The sequence below is a fragment of the Euphorbia lathyris genome, chromosome 7, assembly GCF_963576675.1.
Source record: "Euphorbia lathyris chromosome 7, ddEupLath1.1, whole genome shotgun sequence".
Lineage (NCBI taxonomy): Eukaryota > Viridiplantae > Streptophyta > Magnoliopsida > Malpighiales > Euphorbiaceae > Euphorbia > Euphorbia lathyris.
This window is the reverse complement of record NC_088916.1, coordinates 2,707,805-2,727,405: the sequence shown is the minus strand read 5'-3', so window position 1 is coordinate 2,727,405 and position 19,601 is coordinate 2,707,805. Positions and strand designations below refer to the sequence as shown.

At 36.4% G+C, this 19,601-nt stretch overlaps 2 protein-coding genes across 2 annotated transcripts; one reads left to right on the top strand and one right to left on the bottom strand.

Moving 5' to 3' along the window:
- The first annotated feature begins 3,760 nt into the window (after nucleotides 1-3,760).
- On the top strand, nucleotides 3,761-10,410 carry LOC136235715 (alcohol dehydrogenase-like 6). The gene is made up of 10 exons (XM_066025608.1): nucleotides 3,761-3,921; nucleotides 4,021-4,157; nucleotides 4,596-4,633; nucleotides 5,814-6,136; nucleotides 6,387-6,469; nucleotides 6,566-6,641; nucleotides 6,725-6,786; nucleotides 7,373-7,468; nucleotides 7,559-7,720; nucleotides 9,985-10,410. Exons 1-10 carry the CDS (start codon nucleotides 3,870-3,872, stop codon nucleotides 10,099-10,101), a joined length of 1,146 nt encoding a protein of 381 aa, XP_065881680.1. The 5' UTR covers nucleotides 3,761-3,869; the 3' UTR covers nucleotides 10,102-10,410.
- A 3,536-nt stretch (nucleotides 10,411-13,946) lies between these two features.
- LOC136235968 (uncharacterized) lies at nucleotides 13,947-18,107 on the bottom strand. The gene is made up of 5 exons (XM_066026100.1): nucleotides 17,639-18,107; nucleotides 17,461-17,538; nucleotides 16,207-16,288; nucleotides 15,851-15,984; nucleotides 13,947-14,247 (listed from the first exon to the last, which is right to left on the bottom strand). The coding sequence occupies exons 1-5, from the start codon at nucleotides 17,909-17,911 to the stop codon at nucleotides 14,035-14,037; spliced, it is 780 nt and encodes a 259-aa protein (XP_065882172.1). The 5' UTR covers nucleotides 17,912-18,107; the 3' UTR covers nucleotides 13,947-14,034.
- Between the last annotated feature and the right edge of the window lie 1,494 nt (nucleotides 18,108-19,601).

Sequence of the window (19,601 nt, the reverse complement as noted above, 5' to 3'; positions counted from 1 at the left end):
GAATAAATAATCCGTACCTGCAAAACGGATTATCAGTTTCAAAGAATTTTAATGAAAACAAAGGATCAAATTTAAATAAATTATGAAAAAGTTTAGTTTGCTCCCTTTTTGATTCTCTAGGTAGATCAAAGAGAATGAAAATTTCTGGACATGGAGCAAATTCGAACTCTTCTATTTTTGGATTCTTCTCTAGAGGCTCAATTTCAACTGATTCTTTAATTAATATTAAAACTTTTGGTTTCTCATAATTAGGGATCAGTTCTTCATTGTTAATGGGAAAAGATATTACCTGATCAACCTGACCTACCAAATTGGGTTCTTTAATTGATTCGTCCGCGGTTGAATCAACTAGGATCCCTTTTTGTATGCATAAATTTTTGATTGAGGCATACAAATCGTCAGTTTGATCTTCGTGAGTAGATAGGAAGTTAAGCAAATGCGTAACGAACTCCTTATTTCCATTGTTTCTAGCCATTTTCTCAAAAAAGAAGAATCATTAGAAATAAGAATAAAAAATAAAAACAAATATTCACAAAAAGAAAAGTATAAAGGATTATATATAAACAAGTATAAACGATTATAAACAAGTATAGATAAACAAGTATAGATGATATTCACAAAGGAATGCCTAAACTAACAAATTGACCTTTGGTTCGATATTGCAGAAGAAATAAATCCCCGGCAACGGCGCCAAAAACTTGATGCGCCTCACGGCGTTCGGTACCGCAAGGCTCACTAAGGGATAAGTGTACCCCGTCGTTATCAAGTAATAAAATCTGGAAAGTCCAGGTATCGAATCCACAGAACTTATTTACCACAAGTATCGAGCTACTTGGTCTCAGGTGTTATCTAGGCTTTGTGGGTTTTGAGTTTGTTTGTTTAAGTTAATCTACTCCTAGGTTGAATTATGCTACTCCTAGCTAAGTTATACTAATTCTAACTAAGTTATTCTACGCCTAATTAAGTTAAACTACTCCTAATTACGTTATACTACTCCTAGGTGATCTTTCACTAATGCAATTACCCGAAGGAACATGGTATGAACAATAATAATGAAGATAGATTATTAGGTTTATTGATTAAAATCCTAATCTAAGTCACTTGTATTCAAGGCGATTAACCCTACTTACCCTCCTGAAGTTCCTAGTGCGTGATTCCCTTGTAAGGCCGAAACTAGGTCTAAGGCTCAGCAATTTGGGCTTAATCAACTAAGAGGTCGTCAATCTCCTAGGCTCTGACTAGGTCAGATTCAACTCACAATATGTGCCTACTAGATTTTGGGGCTTTTGAATGAGTTAAACCAATTGAATAAAACGTAAGACAAAGATTAGACAAATAATCATAGAACAAAACAAGAGCTAAAATATTATTAAAGGCGAAGAACAATGTCACAGGATACAATTAGCCTAGGATTCATAGACTGTATCAAAGAGTACAAACAAGGAAAGATAAAAGGAGATACGAAAATCCCTTTCAGGGAACCTGTCTACTCTGCAGCCGGCTTCCTAGGTCTTAAGGACGAACCTTGAATAATCCTCGGTGGAGATGCGGAGCTTCGGAGCTTCTTCAATGGAGGTTGGAGAAGATGGAAGAGGTGGAGAGGATTTCTCAAGGGGGAAAGGCTAAAGTAAATTACAATAATGAAAGATGTCTAATTTACAATGGAAAAGTTCTATTTATAGTTGTAGCTCGGGCCCTCTTTTTGACCTATTTCGTGTCCTTATGCAGGTGGGAAGTCGTGGGACTGGTCGTGGATTCGTGGGGTCAAAACTGCTAATTTTGACCAATTCCCGCAGGTCAGCTCGCCGAGCAGGGCGCGCTGCTCGGCGAGCTAGCCCTTGCAGGCCAGCTCGCGGCGAGCAGGCCCCCAGCTCGCCTGTGCAGGCCCCTGGAGGCCTGCTCGGCGAGCTGGCCTAAAAAGGCCAGTCCGACGAGCGGTTTTGCCCTCCACGCTTCCGCACGATTGCTCGATGTCCCATGATGTAATTTTCGCCCGAACTTATCCATGCGCATGCACGAAAACTCCAAATAGCATTAGTCTCAAGGCTAAATTGACCCGCCAATCGCTCATTTTGAGCAAACGCTCCGTTTGGTGCGACTTTTGGCGGATCAATTAGCTATAAAAGATAACGGAATTATAACATACATGCCATTTTGGCCTTATTTGCCTAAAATGATCAGAAAACAAGCCTAAACAACGAAAAGTTAATAAAACATTTCCGATTCCTAACTAACTCACACAAAAGCATATAAATGCGAGAATTGCTCGCTTATTCATGAAATAACACTAAAAACCGTCCTAAAACTGTACCCAAAGATAGAGGTTTTTGACCCCTATCAGGTACCAGGCAAGACGACCGCCCGACTAGATACCATACGCGGGCAGCTGGAACCTATGACGACATCAGATGTATTTTATAAAATTTTAGATTTAATTTAAGTATTATTTATAGTATATTATTATTTTTTATTGAGTATTTTTTTTTCAGGTGACGTGGTTGCCTTATGGTCCTGTCCCCGATGATCATCGGCTTCGAGTGTCCTACGCCGGTTGGATACGGTATAGAGACATCGTCGAGCCGTATATGCCCGATCGAGCGCTGCGACAGGTCGGATATACTCAGCCCATCCCAGTTGAGCGTATTAGACCTGATAAAGCAGTACGACCATGGAGATCTTTAGCGTATAAGCTCACGCATTCCTTAGTCACAGTTGAGGATACCTGGCAGAGATTTCCATCGGCTCGGGGCATTGATCGGAGGAGATGCCGACCAGTTGGATACGATCCCACTGCTTGTGATCCTACTTATATGGACTGGTATATGTAATATTCGCATCCTCATCTCCTTCATGCACCACAGGCTGGACCGGTACAGAATGCTCGCGCCAACAGCGAATTTGTAAGTTTATTATTATTTAATATTATTATTTAGTATTAGTTTATATGCGTTTATTTTTTAATATTTATTTATTAATTTTTTTTTTTGCAGTGGGTTAGCTGGTTGTGGCGTGTCATCCAACTAGCGGCTACCCACCGATCTGACGAGAATGCTCCACGCATTAAGAGGGAGATGGATGAGTTTATGGATGCGTGGCGTCGGGCGAACTAGATTATTTTTCGTAGAACTTCATACATTTTAACACTTTTGATATTATATTTACTCTTTTATGTTTATTAATTTTTATTTTAATGTTTATGTTTTTAAATTTTATTTGTTAAAGGGTAATACGAGTTAAAATGCCGTAATTTTATTTCTAAACGGATAATTCAAGTTACCACAATTATGAACAATTTTTTTTGTGATTTCGGCACGCGGGCGTGAGGTAATCACGCCTCACCCTGTGGTTAGGCGTGAGGCTATCACACCTCACCGTAGGTGCGGACGTGATAGTCCCACGCCTCACCTTGTGGTGAGGCGTGATTACCTCACGCCTCACCACAGGATGAGGCGTGATTACCTCACGCCCGCGTGTCGGGAGAGGTTTTTTCCCCCAATTTCCCACCTCAAAGCCTAAAAAGGTACTTTTGTCCTTTCACGGGGCTAGAGGTGGAAAATTGGGGCTGGATTTAACAACACCCTTAAAAAGCTACCTATGCACCGGGAGATATAGCTAAAATTAATTTTACTAAAAATAACATTATTTGTTAATTAAAAAGCTACATATATACCGGGTAAAATTTGATTTTATCATAAAATGGATAGCATTTCTGGAAAAATAAATATGCTTAGCTGCAATTATAATTAAATAACGCTGAGGTTGGTGGGGGATTGGGAATTCAACAACCCCCAAAGCATAAAAATGATCACCTTCCAGACATCTTTCTACCTACCCATTCATTCTTCGTCTTTCCAGTTTTCACAATCGCAATGTCTTCTTCTTCTTCCATCAAACGACCCGATGATGTCATAATCTGCAGAGGCATGTATTTAATTTAATTATTTGTATACATTTTCAAAATTGTTCAGTTTGTTCGTGATTTCATGACATTTGCATTTACATTTCAATTTCCTTGGACAGCTGCGGTGGCTTGGGGTCCTGGACAGCCGTTGGTTATGGAGGAAGTGGAAGTCAGTCCACCGCAGTCGCACGAGATTAGGATCAAAGTGGTTTCCACTTCTCTCTGCCGCAGCGATCTCACTGCTTGGGAATCTCAGGTTTTCCTTTCTTCTTCTTCGTTTGGTTCTTCTCAACTAATTAGTTTGCAATTTCACTGTGACTGCGAAACTGCCGATTTTGGTTCCAGGGCATATAGCAACGAATCTGATTGGTCTTAGTTCGTTCCATTCTTTTATCTTCATTGTACTGGTTGTTATAATTCTACTGATTCTAAGTCAATTCTAGACTGGATATGGGATTTTTTTTTTTCAAAAAAGAAATCAAATGAAATAATTCAAATTATAACGACAGGAAAATGTTAAACTCAATCAAATTAATTGATTAGATTAGCTTAAATTACTAGTCATCATTCATTACAATTTATAAGCAAAATGCAATAGAGATATCTACATCTTACTTCTTTAATTCCCTGATTCTGTCTTCATGAGGTTATCTTATGAGTAGACTGAACTAATAGAACACGCCTCTATGTGCAGGCTCCTTTTCCTCGGATATTTGGCCATGAAGCATCAGGGTACGTTTCCAGTTTTACTTTGCTATATATGCAAATGATCACTACATGCTTGTTCAGAAGTTTTATGCAATCTGTAAATGCTCCATGTATTAGCAGTTTTCTTAGAAATCCACTTGAAACTCAGTATTTGTAGATTCTAAGTTTCATCAAGTAAAGCCTGATGAGTCAGAGCTAGAATTAAATAACAGTGGACTGACATGGAAGAGTTCATAGATGTTCAAATCATGTGTATTTTCAACATTCCAATTTTAAGGACATAGGCAACCTACAGTCTTCGTATTTATAATTTTATACTATTTGGTGGAGTTGTCTTCATGGAGCTTAGTTTTTATTTTGTGGTTATAGTTAGAAAGGTTTGAGGTTGTTCCATTGCTCAAGGCATCGGGTGCTATAGACTCTAGGGAGGGTCCTTAGAGAGACTTCATTATGGTTTCAAATTTATAATCTCTGTCACAGTGGAGCCACCTTACTATCAAAGCCTCTTCATAGCCTTATAGGTCTACATATTGTGCTTCTTTGTGATTTTGTCACTAGCTGTAGCCAATGCAGATGGCACCCATCTTGTCTTATGCAAAAAGTTCTAGATGTGAAGCTTGGAGTCTAGTACTTTTCTTTGATGTCCAATTAACTTCATACAAATTTGTCATGGGTTTTCGACCTAGGAAAGTCTAAAAGCTGTCTATTGAAATGCTGATTTACTTCTATTCGGAGTAACAAACAAACTCAGATTAGCAATGCAGTACCCTTAGAACTTTTCACATGCCAAATCAGGGATTAGAAACTGTTCCAAATTATCGACATTTCTTGTTCTAATCTCATTACCATAACAAACTTCTAAATTTTCGTTGGCAAAAATTTCAGTTCAGCTATAGTTCTCGATTAATCTTAACGTGAGTCTTTATCACATGTATGACTGAAAATATGTAAGAACATAGAGACAATAACTAAAACCTTATTTGATATTATTAAATATGCAAGTCCATGGGTATATTTGAAGCACAATTTGAGTTGCTTCAGGTTTGATCATTTAAAATAAACAAATTATTAAGCATTTAGATGGACAACATTTGGCCGTGGGAGCAATATATACACACACGCGCTCATAGAGGGGAGGGAGATGAAACTGTGATGTATCGTGAGGGTAATGCTTCGAGTTAACTTTTTATTATCAAATTTGCAGGATTGTTGAGAGTGTTGGAAAAGAAGTAACTGAATTTGAACATGGGGATCATGTGCTTACTGTGTTTACAGGAGAATGCGGTACTTGCAGACACTGTACATCAGGTAAAAGCAACATGTGCCAAGTACTGGGTCTGGAAAGGAGAGGTGTAATGCATAGTGATCAGAAGACCCGCTTCTCAATCAAGGGGAAACACATTTATCATTATTGTGCTGTTTCAAGCTTCAGCGAATATACAGTAGTGCACTCAGGGTGTGCTGTCAAAGTTAGCTTAGCGGCTCCTTTGGAGAAAATATGCCTCCTTAGTTGTGGAGTAGCTGCAGGTATATTATTAATCTTCACAGTAATAAAGTTTACCTGGAATTCCCACCATTCTGAGCACAGATACTTGGGATTAGGCAATCACTGGCCAATGGCCATTATTATTTTCACATTACATGACACTGTAGTAACTATCACCTAATGATTGTTTCTTCATAAACTACAATGATTTATGAGTATGCATCAGCTGTACATTATGTCACACTGAATGCAGAATTTATCAGATTGACAACATTTACTTTTCAATTTTAGGCTTGGGTGCAGCTTGGAATGTCGCTGATATATCCAAAGGATCAACAGTTGTTATTTTTGGTCTTGGGACTGTGGGACTCTCCGTAAGTATCAAATTTAACATAACTTTACTAAACTATGTTTCCGAATCCAGTACCTATATTATTATAGTTTTGCCATGTTTGATATTTTGAGATCAGGTTGCACAAGGTGCTAAACTCAGAGGGGCATCCGAGATAATTGGTGTTGACACTAACCCTGAAAAGCTTGAGAAAGGTATAATTGGCATTTGCACCTTTAAACTGTGTTGCAAGGTGTGTAATGCTTCTGGATCCTCCTAATGTTTCTATCTTATCCAGCCAAGGCTTTTGGAATAACAAAGTTCATCAATCCAAATGACTGCGATGAACCTGTTCAACAGGTATGATTCAATTACACCGTAGACTGTATAGCTATCAAATTTGAAAAACAAGCTCAGAGTTCAACAATAAAGTGATTAGACATTTGGGAATGAAAATAAACACTTCAAAACTTGAGATTTGACATAGGTAACTAGGGATATCTATTTTAGAGAACCCATTACACATGATAACCTTTGGCACAATACATGAAGAGCATCAGAAGAAATGTTTCTGTGATGTAGAACCCCAAATTCTCACTCCCAAAATACTTTACTAAAACCCTAGTGGAAACAGGAACAGAATGAAGTGGACACCAGTAAACGTTATTTCTGAAAAAACATAGCTAGGAAACACAGAAACGTTATTGAAGAGGAGTTTCCGTGCAACATAGCTAAAACCTAATATGATTTTAGAGGCTATACAAATGTCAACCGATTTTGCTTATTGAATTTCCTCCTAATAGATGTTTGAAACAATAATTATATTAATAATTAATAGATGTTTTCCTATGATAGTCTTGTGCCAAGATTGGGGTCTAGGCTAATATATACTTTCTTCATCTTGTTAACTACATATATTTTTTTTAATCCTTCTTGCATGTTTCAGGTTATTAAGCGTTTAACTAGTGGAGGGGCGGATTACTCATTTGAATGTGTTGGTGAAACTGGAATAGTAACCACAGCATTGCAATCTTGCTGTGATGTAATTGCTTTTTCATGCAACCTTTTTGCACTTTTATTTGAAGAACTTGGTAACAATTTTTGGCTGACTTGAAATCTGCTATTTTGTTAGGGGTGGGGTTTAACAGTTACTCTTGGTGTACCAAAAGTGAAACCTGAAATATCTGCTCATTATGGACTGTTACTTAGTGGAAGAACATTGAGAGGATCTTTGTTTGGAGGATGGAAGCCTAAATCTGATCTTCCTTCACTGGTAGACATGTATATGAAGAAGGTAAGTACCGCATCATTATATTATTTTGCTATATTCTTGACTCTGTTGTTTCGTAACTGACTTTGGGGTAAATTTCACCCATGGCCCCTGAGCTTCAAAGCCGGACATAAAAGTCCCTGAAATTTGTAATGTATTAATATAGAAGCCTCTTAGGAAAATAAACAAACTCAAAATGGAAAAGTTCAAGATTAAAGTTGTTTAGAACCACATTTCTTATGGAACCATGTTTTTTATTTTCTAAATCAGCATCTTCGGAGCTTTCTCTCTCCTAACCAAACAACGCCTAAATGACTTCAAACCCAAGGATTTCAAGAACTAAAGTTGCTTAGATTATCATTTCCTTCAACTCTACAATGGAGGGTTATCTGCTATTGAAGTGGTCAAAGGTTAAGAGATTTTTTATGTTCGTAAAAGGCAAAGTTCAGGGACTTTTATCCCCCGTTTTCAAGTTCAGTGACCATGGGTGTAATTTACCCATTTCTTTGAGTAGCTAGACAATGAATTATGAATGACATATACTTGTAGTTGTAGCCTAGAGAGGAATTAAGATTTGCAGGTTGTAGAAGAGGAGCTATGAGTGCTGCCATTATATTCTTAGGTTGAGCCAACCTTGATTAGACTATAATGATTAGTGAAAACTACCCTGCATTTACATTTGGCTAAAATGCAAGGATTGGCCCTATACCTTTTATTTGATAACTTTGAGCCGTAGCCTTGGTAAAATGACTACATTAGGCTTTGTTGGACGGAGGCGCGGTGTGCGGTGCGAGATATTCAGCGCTGTTTGAAAATGTTGTATCGAGATCATGAAATGGCGATTTTTAAACGACGCATGAACATCGTGTGCCAAGGTTCTGTCCTATAGAGTTCCAATCTAGACATTTACCAAGGTCAGGAGTCAAATGTTGATCAAAGGTCGAATCTTAACAAAGTCAGGGGCCAAAAAGGAGCATTTTGCCTATTGTGTTACAATATAATCTATGTCAGTTTCATGGCAATTATCAGAGAGTAAATTGTCATTACAATAAATTTCTATACTGGAGGTTTTAAATAACCATGGTAGAGTCCAGAAGGTCCACTTGCAATTGCATAATTTACAGATAAACTAATGAATAGGAAGTGAAACTGTTTTCTTTTTTATAAGCCTGTACTGAGTTGGAAGTGGAGCATGTAAGCTATATAGCTATTTGTAGTTGAAGTGGAAGTCGATTCTTGATTTCGGCTGCCATATTCTCCATTGTGTCACGGTAATAGATCTGGGCTACGCCAAAGTCTCTGTGTCTCCAAACCATCAGTCATCTAACCAATACCGAGGGGATTTCCCCTATAGGCATGCCACCAAGTCCTACTTCCGAGAGTATAGCCGAATCTAAACCAATACTTGTTAGTCACTTCCAAATACCGTCTCTGAGCCTGACGGCCCTATAGTGTCCATAGGGCTCTTTCTCTATAGAGATATCCGTCTCTCTTTCCAAGTCCGAATGCCCGCCTTCTAGTCGTCTTCGTGTGATGCCGAGATTTCCCCAAACCATCAGTCCTCTAATCGATACCGAGGGATTTCCTCTCTAGGCATTCCACAGTCCTACTTCCGAGAGTATAGCCGAATCTAAACCCTACTTATTAGTCACTTCCAAATACCGTCTTGCAAGATTCCCCGTGTATCAAACCTCAAGCCTTGTAGGAGCAGCACAATGAGCCTAACGGCCCCTATAGTGTTCATAGGGCTCCTTCTCTATAGAGACATCCATCTCTTTCCCAAGTCCGAATGCCCGCCTTCTAGTCCCCGATGGACTAGGGTGAATCACCTAAGCCAAGTGCTTATTCATTGGTGGAACAACACCAAACAGTCTTGTAGTCCTTGTACCAACTTGGGGTCTGGGAGGAACAACACCAAACAGTCTTGTAGTTCTTGTACCAACTTGGGGTCTGGAGGAACCACCATTGATATGTTCCATTGAACACTCCTTGCTGAAACCTCCTTGGAGTTGTGCCAATGTTTGGGCCAATTTGCTTACGGGCAATTCCAGATGGGTGGAGCCCCATCTTTTACCATTTATAATATCCGGAGTATTGTCCCCAATTATCAAAGGTCCGGGTCTGGAGAAATTTTCTGGATGGATTACTAAGCGGGGATGCTCCTTTTCAGAACTGGTTAGGAATGTGCTTCATCAACATAAACTATTGTTTTTTTTTTTTTGGTGAAGATGTAATTAATTATGTAACTCTAAAATCTAAATGAATCAAATTTTTCGTTTCTAATTCAGGAAATCCAAATTGATGAATTCATCACACACAATCTACCGTTTGATGATATCAACAAAGCTTTCGATCTCATGAGAGACGGGAAATGTTTACGGTCAGTGATCCACATGCCAAAATAGTTATTTTTTTCTCTTTAAAGAGATGTGAAATGGAGAAATTATTGCAAGAACCCGGCCATTAGAAACACGACACGTGTTCTTCCCAACCTATGGGGTGGTCCTCTAAGTACCGGGTGCTTGCAATAAAAACCGGTGAAAGTGGCGTGTCAACAGTGACTTTATCCGAGGTTTTTTGGGTCATCTGAAAGTAAAAGGTACTATTGTTTCTATTAATAATTTCATTTTCCTCAAACAAATTAAAATTAGTGCTAAAACGTTTTATTTATTAATCTTTAGTTAACTGTAATCCAAAAATCAGTAATTACTTTCCGTCTCTATTTTCCTCATTTCATTCCCTTAAATTGTAATCTTGTCCTTTTTTATTCTTAAAAACCACGAATAGGAAAATTGTAACATTGATCATTGAATTTATTTAACTTTCTTTCAGAGTATAAAAATAACTTTTATTATCATTACATCTAGGGCTGTAAATGAGCCGAGCCGCTCATGAGCGGCTCGGTGGTCGGCTCGATAAAAGCTCGGCTCGGCTCGATTTGTAAACGAGCCGCTCATGAGTACGATTTACTGGCTCGGTTCGTAAACGAGCCGAGCTTGAGCACGCCAAAATTCGGCTCGGAAGCTCGCGAGCAGGCTCGATTAGAACATTTATAAAAGAAAAATTAGTTTCGTAGAAAACTATATAGTTTTGTGTTGGTTCACAAATATTTAAACTTAATATTATTTCATTTGCTGCTAGATGAGTTCGTTCACAAACATAATAAATGAGTAATAGACGAACTATTTGTAAGCATCTTGTTTATTTATTTACGAACTTTGCTTGTGAGCTTGTTTATGTACACAATTAAAGAGTTATTTGTGAGCAAACTTCACAAATATAATTAACGATTTACTAACAAACATTTCATGGTTAGATAATTTTCTTAATGAACTAAGTCCAAAGAGGGTTTTGGGCTCGAAACAAGCTCGAAACTCGGCTCGAGCTCGTTGAACAAGCCAAAGCTCGTCTCGTGTTCGAGCTCGTTAATTTTGTAGCGAGCCGAGTTTGAGCAGGTCAAAGCTCGGCTCGATTACAACCCTTTACATCTGATACACTTTGCATGGAAATGGTAAATTGATAAATAAGTTCTAAAAATAGCATTTTATTATTATTATTATTATATCTGGTACACTTCTCCATACAAATGATCTTTTGATTTAAAGCGTACATAATACCGACTTATCTTATAATATGTTGAAATTTCATTAATATATGGAGTTACTAGAATTTGAACTCTGAAACCACTTACAGGAAAACCTCGATAAATGTATATCCTTGGAACCGAAAAAAAAATATTCATTAAGCGAGATTATTTATTTATCGATAAATGAATAAATTATTAATTTATCGATAAATCAATAATTATTATTTTATAGATAATTTTTCATTGTAAAATGTATACATTGTATCGTCAATAATGAACAATGATGATGATGACGAAGAAATTATCCAGTCAATAATGAGCAATGATGATGGAAATGATCTCGAGCTAGATGATAGTTGCGTTGTCGTAAATGTATCGTCAAAAGAGGTTTTTCAAGCAATGACCATCTTAAACAACTACTTGCTACAACATGAGCAAAATATACCAGAAGTTGTGTTTGCACTACAAAAAGTTAAGGATAGTGTTCATTTTGGTTTAGGTGGAAAGAAAAAACAATCAACTATAGATGCATTTTTTTCCGAAGAAATGACTTCTAGTTGATTGATTGAAAGGTTTTGGTCTATGACTATTTGTATAACAATTGGAAGGTTATACTAAATAGAGTTTGGTAATAGATGTTATTACCAAGTTGGGATCGAGATTCCTATATAAAGATTTTACTATATATATATATATATATATATATATATATATATATTGTATGTAATTTAATAATTATTAATTTATATTTTCATTGGGCTCTTAAGGATTTAAATATTTTTATTACTTAATGCATTTAACGAGGTTATTATTTTAATTCATTGGTCCAAATCGGGACCGAAAGAATTTATTATATAAACGAGGTTAATGTCACAAGTCGATCCTAAGCTAGAATTAGAGCTATAATCAAGCTTTAACCTGCTCGTCTTGTAAAAAATTAACAAGTTCGATCTCAACATTTTATTTGTGAGCGGTTCACGAGCGCGAACAGTTTGTTAATTCTATTATAAATTTTACTCACGAACAACTTATTAATTAGGTTCATTTGAATTTTTTTTAACATAAAATTACATAGTTTCTAAACCTACAAAACTAAAGTTTACATAATCTCAATTATTTTACATCTCTTATAGAAATACCATTATTAAGAAAAGGCAAAAAACACCATTAGATCCGTAATCTTCCATTTTTAATAAGCCTTTGATCTTTTATTTGGATACATTATGCCCTTTATTATTTATTTTTTTATCTCATTAAACATTGATGACCAAATTAGTAAGTTGTGAACATCTAATTCTGTTAAAAATACATTATTAACTTTATTTGTATTTGAAATTATTAAAAAATTATTTTTTACAGTTTGAATTAAGGTTTTTACAGTTTTTCTATAACCACATTACACATCCAAAAACTGCTTTCAAACCGTGAAAAAATACAAAATTTCGAATGCAAGTGCAATGAATAACAGTCCGTTAACTGAATTTTATGTTCACAGTTTACTAATTTGGCCATCAAGGGCTTAAACGACCAGGGGCTAAAAGGTATCTAAATAAAAAACCAAGGGTTTAATGAACCAAAAAATGAAAGATCACAGACCTAATAATACGTTTTGCCCTAAGAAAATAATCAACCACGTTTGCTCAAGAGCTTTGTACATAAACATTATAATTGAGCTTATATAACCTACTCGTGCTTACTGAGTTTCGCCGTGCTCAAGCTCGATTCGTTTATATATCAAGCCAAACACGATCAAGCTTTATCGAGCCAGAATAGTGTACAAGCTACCTTAACACCTCTAAATAGTCTTGATAATACATATACCACTTTCTTATATTTGAATTTTCAGGACATATTAACAACATAAAGATTGCAGAAATTAGTATTAACAATATATTACACTAAAATATGTCTAATTACATAGTAAGAGTAAGTGTGGAAGATAGAGAAGTTATTCATGACTTAGATTCAGAGAGCTTAGCTAATAAGAAAAGGGAAAGAGAGCAGAGGAGAACAGAAGTAGCGAAGCAAAGTAATCAGAGGCAGTATGTATAGCTGCTGTCTTACTTTTTTCGAAAAAAACAATCAGAAGAAGCATTACTATTATCACATGTCCTAGCTTGCTTTTATGTACCTGTAACCGAGCTTATTCACGAGCTTTTATCGAGCCGAACAACGAGCCGCTCATGAGTAGCTCTGACTCATTAACACCTCTAATGGACTGCTCGATTCATTACACCCCTAGCTAGAATAATGTACTGAGTAGCTCTCATTCATTAACACCCCTAATAGGCGTCTCGGCTCATTTACACCCTAGCTAGAACAATGTACAAGTAGCTGTGACTCATTAATGCCCCTTATAGGCAGCTCGGCTCATTTACACTCCTAGCTAAAAATAGTGTACGAGTGCCCTGACTGATTAACACCCCTAATAGGCAGCTCGGCTCAGTTACACCCCTAGCTAGAATAGTGTACGAGTAGCTCTGACTCATTAACACCGCCTAGCTCTAACTCATTAACACCCCCTAACAGGCGGCTCAGCTCATTTACATCCCTAGCTAGAATAGTGTACGACTAGCTACCCTGACTCATTAACATCTCTAATAATCTTGATACATATACCACTTTCTTATCTTTGAATTTCAGGACATATTAACAACATAAAGATTGCAGAAATTAGTATTAACAATATATTTCACTAAAAATATGTCTAATTACATAGTAAGAGTAAGAGTGTGGGAGATAGAGAAGTTATTCATGACTTAGATTCAGAGAGCTTAGCTAATAAGAAAAGGGAAAGAGAGCAGAGGAGAACAGAAGTAGCGAAGCAAAGTAAATCAGTGGCAGTATGTATAGCTGCTGTCTTACTTTTTTCAAAGAAACCAATCAAAAGAAGCATTACTATCACATGTCCTAGCTTTGTTTTCAGCTGATTCACTGTTTTCACTTCCAACCATCTTGGCCTTTCCTGCACTTGATTCAATCATATATGTTATATCATTGCTTTTTAATTAGGACCGTAATCGAGCCGAGCTTTAGTCGGTCAATGCTCGATAGAAAATGAGCTCGGTTCGAGCTCAATATCATGTCGAGCTCGATTTATTAAGAAAGTTATCTGTTTGTGAGCTTCTTATGAGCAACTCGTTAATCATTAGTCATGGGCCTAATACATCATCAGCTCCATGAACTTGTTTATAAGAGTAGATTGGCTCCCTGAACTTTGTTAGTGTCTCACCAGCTCCCTAAACTTGTCCATAAAAGTAGATTAGCTCTCTGAACTTTGAAAGTGTTTCATCAACTCACTGAACTTGCTTATTCCGTAACAACTAAATATAAAAACCATAATATTAACTCTCGATCCTCATCCATTCGATCTCTAAAACCTGCAGCACTAACTCTTATAATAGGTTGAAAGGTAGGGGAAAAGAAAAAAATTAACTCTTCATCTACTCATAGATGAAGATGTATATTTAGAATTTAGGTTTAATAAGTTTTTGTATTTAGTTGATACGAAGTAAGCAAGTTTAGGGAGCTGGTGAGACATTAACAAAGTTAAGGGAGCTGGTGATGTATTAAGCCTTAATTATGTTTATGAACTTTGATCGCGAATAACTCATTGCAAAGAAAATTAAAGTTCCACACAAAACTACACAGTTTTATAGTTCACTTCTATAGAAATACTATTATTAAAAAATCGAAACGAGTTTGCTCACGAGTCTGTTCACGAACCTACAACCGAGCCTGTTCGCAAGCTTTCGAGTTGAGTTCTGTGTGCTGAACCTTGGCTCTTTTACAAATCGAATCTCAAAATCGTGCTTAAGCTCGGCTCATTTATGAATCGAGCCGAACACGATTGAGTTTTTATCGAGCTGCTCTTGTTAATTATTATTACGTTCATGAATTTTACTCGCGAACAACTCATTAATTATGTTCATAAATTAGCTCACGAGCAAGCTCGTCAATAAAACTAAAATTTCCCACAAAACTAAGTAGTTTTACATTTTCCCCTTTATAGAAATATTATTATTAAAAAAATAATCGAATCGAACCGAACCGAGCTTGCTCACGAACCTATTCATGAACATTATAATTGAACTTGTTAATGAGCTTGTTCACAAACCTAATAATCGAGCCTGCTTGCGAGCTTTTGAGCCGCATGTTGAAACGAATCGAACCTCAAAATCGTACAACCTTGACTCGTTTATAAATCGAACTGAACGTCGAGCTGCTCATGAACGGCTCGACTCATACTCATTTACAACCCTACTTTTAATTTAACCCTCTCTCTCTCCTTTTATTAAATAGGGATGAAGTACAAATTTAGCCGATTTAACATCTACGTACTCACTTTTAAGTCCAATGTTTACCCGACGGTGCAATTTCAAGCCTCATTAAGGCAAAATGAGTTATTTTCACTAAGAGAAGAGGTGTAATTTCAAACCGTATTGGGTCAAAACATGAATTATACACAAAAAAAAAAACATATTTTCTGTTAATGGCGCTCGAAATTGCACCATCTAATACATTATTCTAAGCATACAAGTGAAAAGAAAGATTGAGACATAGCATACCTTTAAGGTGAACAATCCCAATAAGTTAGATCTATGATCGACTCCTTCCCCAGTTTTGGTGTCAAGATTGCTAACAAACAACTCATACAAACCCATTCCAAACACCAACATCACTGTCCCTAAAAGATATACATCTGCAAGTCCAACAAAATTATATCATTAAATGCCCGTTTGGTTCACCTTTTCCTTTTCGTATACTTTTTAAGATTGAGAAACTTCTTAGAGTTATTTAGCTAACATATACGAGCAATAACAAACGTTGAACAACTAACAACAAACAGTAGATATAAACAATCCAATAAAACGGAACCTTCATCTCCGGAGCAGAGTAGGATAGAATAGAAAACATGACTCACCTATAGCCTCTACCAACAGTATAATGACTTTGCCACGAGTCACAAAGTATTCCATGAAAGAAGTCATCACAAAACTGCATCCCTGCATATGAATAATCATTGAATGCTCATAAATGAATAACCCCTCTTCACTTTTACACATTTTGGATTTCAATTCAACTTATCCTCGAGGATTTTGATATTTTTCTAAACACTTGTTGTAATAATCCGAATCTGAGGGTGTTACTGGTCCGAGATGAAAGGTTTGGGCAAGACGAAGCGACCCTAAAAGGTTACAATAGAGATAGGAATGAACTAGATCCCATATTAAAAAAGAGTTGATCGGACTATATTAGTAAGGTGTGTTACTATACACAGAGGCGGAGACAGGAGGGGCTTGTAAGACAATTTAAACTGATGCTTGGGAATTTTGCAAGAGGTATTCATGTTGTTTTTGGGTATGATTAATTGTAGGGTGAATATATCAGGGCCTGAATTTGACCAAAAAAACCCGATGGTCTGTTGTACTTTTAAAAGTGTCTTATTAGCTTCTAAACTTGCTTATATAATGACATATTGACTTCCAAAACTTATTTAAAATAATATAATGGCTCCCTAAAGTTGTTACAGTGATTTATTAGCCCGTGAACTTACTTAAAATAATACACGTTTTAACTTATTCAAATCTCATTATTCTGTCACATGAGCCTTAGGGACTCGTAAGACAATTTAAAGTAATGCACGTTTTAACTTATCTGAATCTAAATGTCACGTTATTCTGCCATGTGAACTTTAGGGGGGCTCATGAGACAATTTAAGAGGTATTCATATTGTGGTTGGGTATGATTAATTGTAGGCTTTCAAGTCCACTGAATTTGACTAGAAAAACCGATCCTAATTTGCCTCCTCGACTAGAAAAACCGATCCTAATTGGCCTAATGTACTTTTAAGAGTGTCTCGTTAGTTCGTTAGTCCTAAATAGGATGACATATCAGCCCCAAATCTTACTTAAATTAGCATATTGGTTCTCTGAATTTGTTACAATAATTTATCAGCCCCTTTTAATTTGCTTGAGTGATACACGTTTTAAGTTGTCCAAATCTCTTATTGTTGTGCCACCCAATTTAAGTAAATTCAGAGAATATCGAGACACTTGAAATTTAGAGGACCATATGGACTCCGTATAAGACTTAATTGTGTGTTAATCATGTAAATTCATCATTGAGAAAGATAATACCAAAAAAGCAAATTGTATCAAAATTCAGAGAAGCCTACCTGGATGAAACAAATAATTGATCCAATCAAAGAGCCAAAAACTCCAAGAATAGCCAAGAACCGACATCGATATATAACCTGCACTCATTCAATACAAGAAAAAAAAATCAAATTACAATAATCAATTTCAAAACAAAAATCCATTACTCTTCATCTATAAAAGTAAACATCAAATCACCTTCTCTATATCCTCCTCTAAACTCTGCAACACACCGATCTTAGATCCAATCACAGCAGCAGCAGAAATAGCAGAAGAAGAAGAAGAAGGTGAAGATGAAGACGATGCCGATTTGATAGTTTCAGTCTGTAAAGGAAAATTAGTACTCGTAGAACACTTAGTGATGGTGAGAGGGTATTTAAGTCCATAACGAGGATAAAAGCCAGTGAAATTTGGGAGAGTTCTGATGAAGGAATTAGGAGTAGTTCCGATTAGAGAAGTAGATAGATTCATGGTGGATGAAAAGTCGGAGGGTTTTTGGGCATTAAGAGAGAGGGAGGGAGGGAGGGAGCGAGTGAGTTGCTCGAGTCGAGTCGACTCAGCTGTGCTTTGATTTTGATTTTGTAGTTTTATGGAGTTTGGATTTTCTGAGAGATTGACTGAATTAAGCCACCTAGCATTCTTTGGTGGTGGTGGGGAAGGGGAGAGTACGGCTCACTGTTTCTACTTTTCTTTTTTAGATATTTTATTTTCCGAGATTAATTTATAATTATGTAATATTTGGATTTTTTTTTTATAATATCCAAATTTGCTCGTAAGAAATGATTAAATATGTAGGAAATTATAAAAATATATATATTTTTTAATATTTAGAGTTAGGAACAGTTATATTCTTAACATCTAAGATGATGTTACTTTTAATATTGGTAGCTAATAACACTTTTACTTTTAAATTGAGTTAATTTCAGACATTTTTAAATAATATAGACATTTTATTTTGTATTCTGTATGGTTTATAATTTAATAATAAAATTAGAAATTAATATATTTTCCAATTTGATAAAATATTTGGATTTTTAAATTTGGTTGTCCAATTCGTATAGAATATAGTAGTATAATTTTATAATTAAGTGACGCTTATGTTCCGTTTCGGGATGTTGGGATTAGGAAGGTCTGTGATGGTGGATACAATATGACTCGACCTGGTAAATTTGACAAGGAAGTTTGTCGATCCCTGTGTCTTAACGGAGGGGCATGGCTCAAAGGAGATGTCAAGTTGGAAGAGACAGATGGACCAATTCGTTATTCGTCTAGAGACCTCTAGGCGTTGTATAACTTTCTTGATTAATAACGACTAAATGGGCCTAGAAGTATGATAAGAGTCGATCTATGATGTGTGTGATGGTGAATAGAGCTTTTTCCACTTCATTGTAGTGTAACCCAACACCTTTGAGTACACGACTTAGGTAGTATACTAGTAGAGTTTCAGTGTCTTCGGTCTAAGTGATGACAATGGCGACGGGCTCCTCGACAACTGTGAAATATAGATGCAAGGTTTCTCGGTTATGAGGGGTTGTGAGTAGTGATAAGGAAGTGAAGAATTCTTTTATGACTTCGAATGCCCTTTGGCAATCTATGTTCCATTTAAAGGGATGGTGTTTTTTAGCAGTTTGTTAAAGGGGAGACATCGTTGTGCGGAGCATGAGATGAACATCCTAAAACGACGAGTTTATCGTTAAGCTTTTAAATCCCTTGCAGGTTGGAGGATGGTTGCATATTTAGCATAACATGGACTTTGATAGGGTTGGGCTCGATATCGCGCTCGAAGACCACGTATCTCAAAAATTTACCCGATCAGATGCCAAAAATGCATTTATCTAGATTGAGCTTGAGATGGTATTATCATTGACATGTACCTATATGGGTTTCCTGATGTGTTGGGTGAACATTTTGTTGATAAGTTTTTAGTACATTGTGCCTACATTTTTTAGACTAAAGGCCAGGATCTTTATGTTGGGTTGGATGTCTGTCTCAGACGCATATTCTTTATCACGCCTTAAGCATTTAAATCTTGATTTCGCCATTATATGAGTCCAAAATTATTTCATATTGGAAATGTTGAGGATAAAATTTAGAGAAATTTATAAGGAAATGCAATTTTTAAAAATTATTATAATTATGTCAAGTAATAATTTGAATTATG

Excerpts from the sequence above, each read along its gene's own strand:
- LOC136235968 (XM_066026100.1), bottom strand. The coding sequence starts at position 17,911 with ATGAATCTATCTACTTCTCTAATCGGAACTACTCCTAATTCCTTCATC. Across the intron at positions 17,539-17,638 it reads TAGAGGAGGATATAGAGAAG|GTTATATATCGATGTCGGTT; the intron begins GTGATTTGATGT and ends GAATGAGTGCAG. Across the intron at positions 16,289-17,460 it reads CAATTATTTGTTTCATCCAG|GGATGCAGTTTTGTGATGAC; the intron begins GTAGGCTTCTCT and ends ATTCATATGCAG.
- LOC136235715 (XM_066025608.1), top strand. The coding sequence starts at position 3,870 with ATGTCTTCTTCTTCTTCCATCAAACGACCCGATGATGTCATAATCTGC. Across the intron at positions 6,787-7,372 it reads GCGATGAACCTGTTCAACAG|GTTATTAAGCGTTTAACTAG; the intron begins GTATGATTCAAT and ends TGCATGTTTCAG. Across the intron at positions 7,469-7,558 it reads CATTGCAATCTTGCTGTGAT|GGGTGGGGTTTAACAGTTAC; the intron begins GTAATTGCTTTT and ends CTATTTTGTTAG.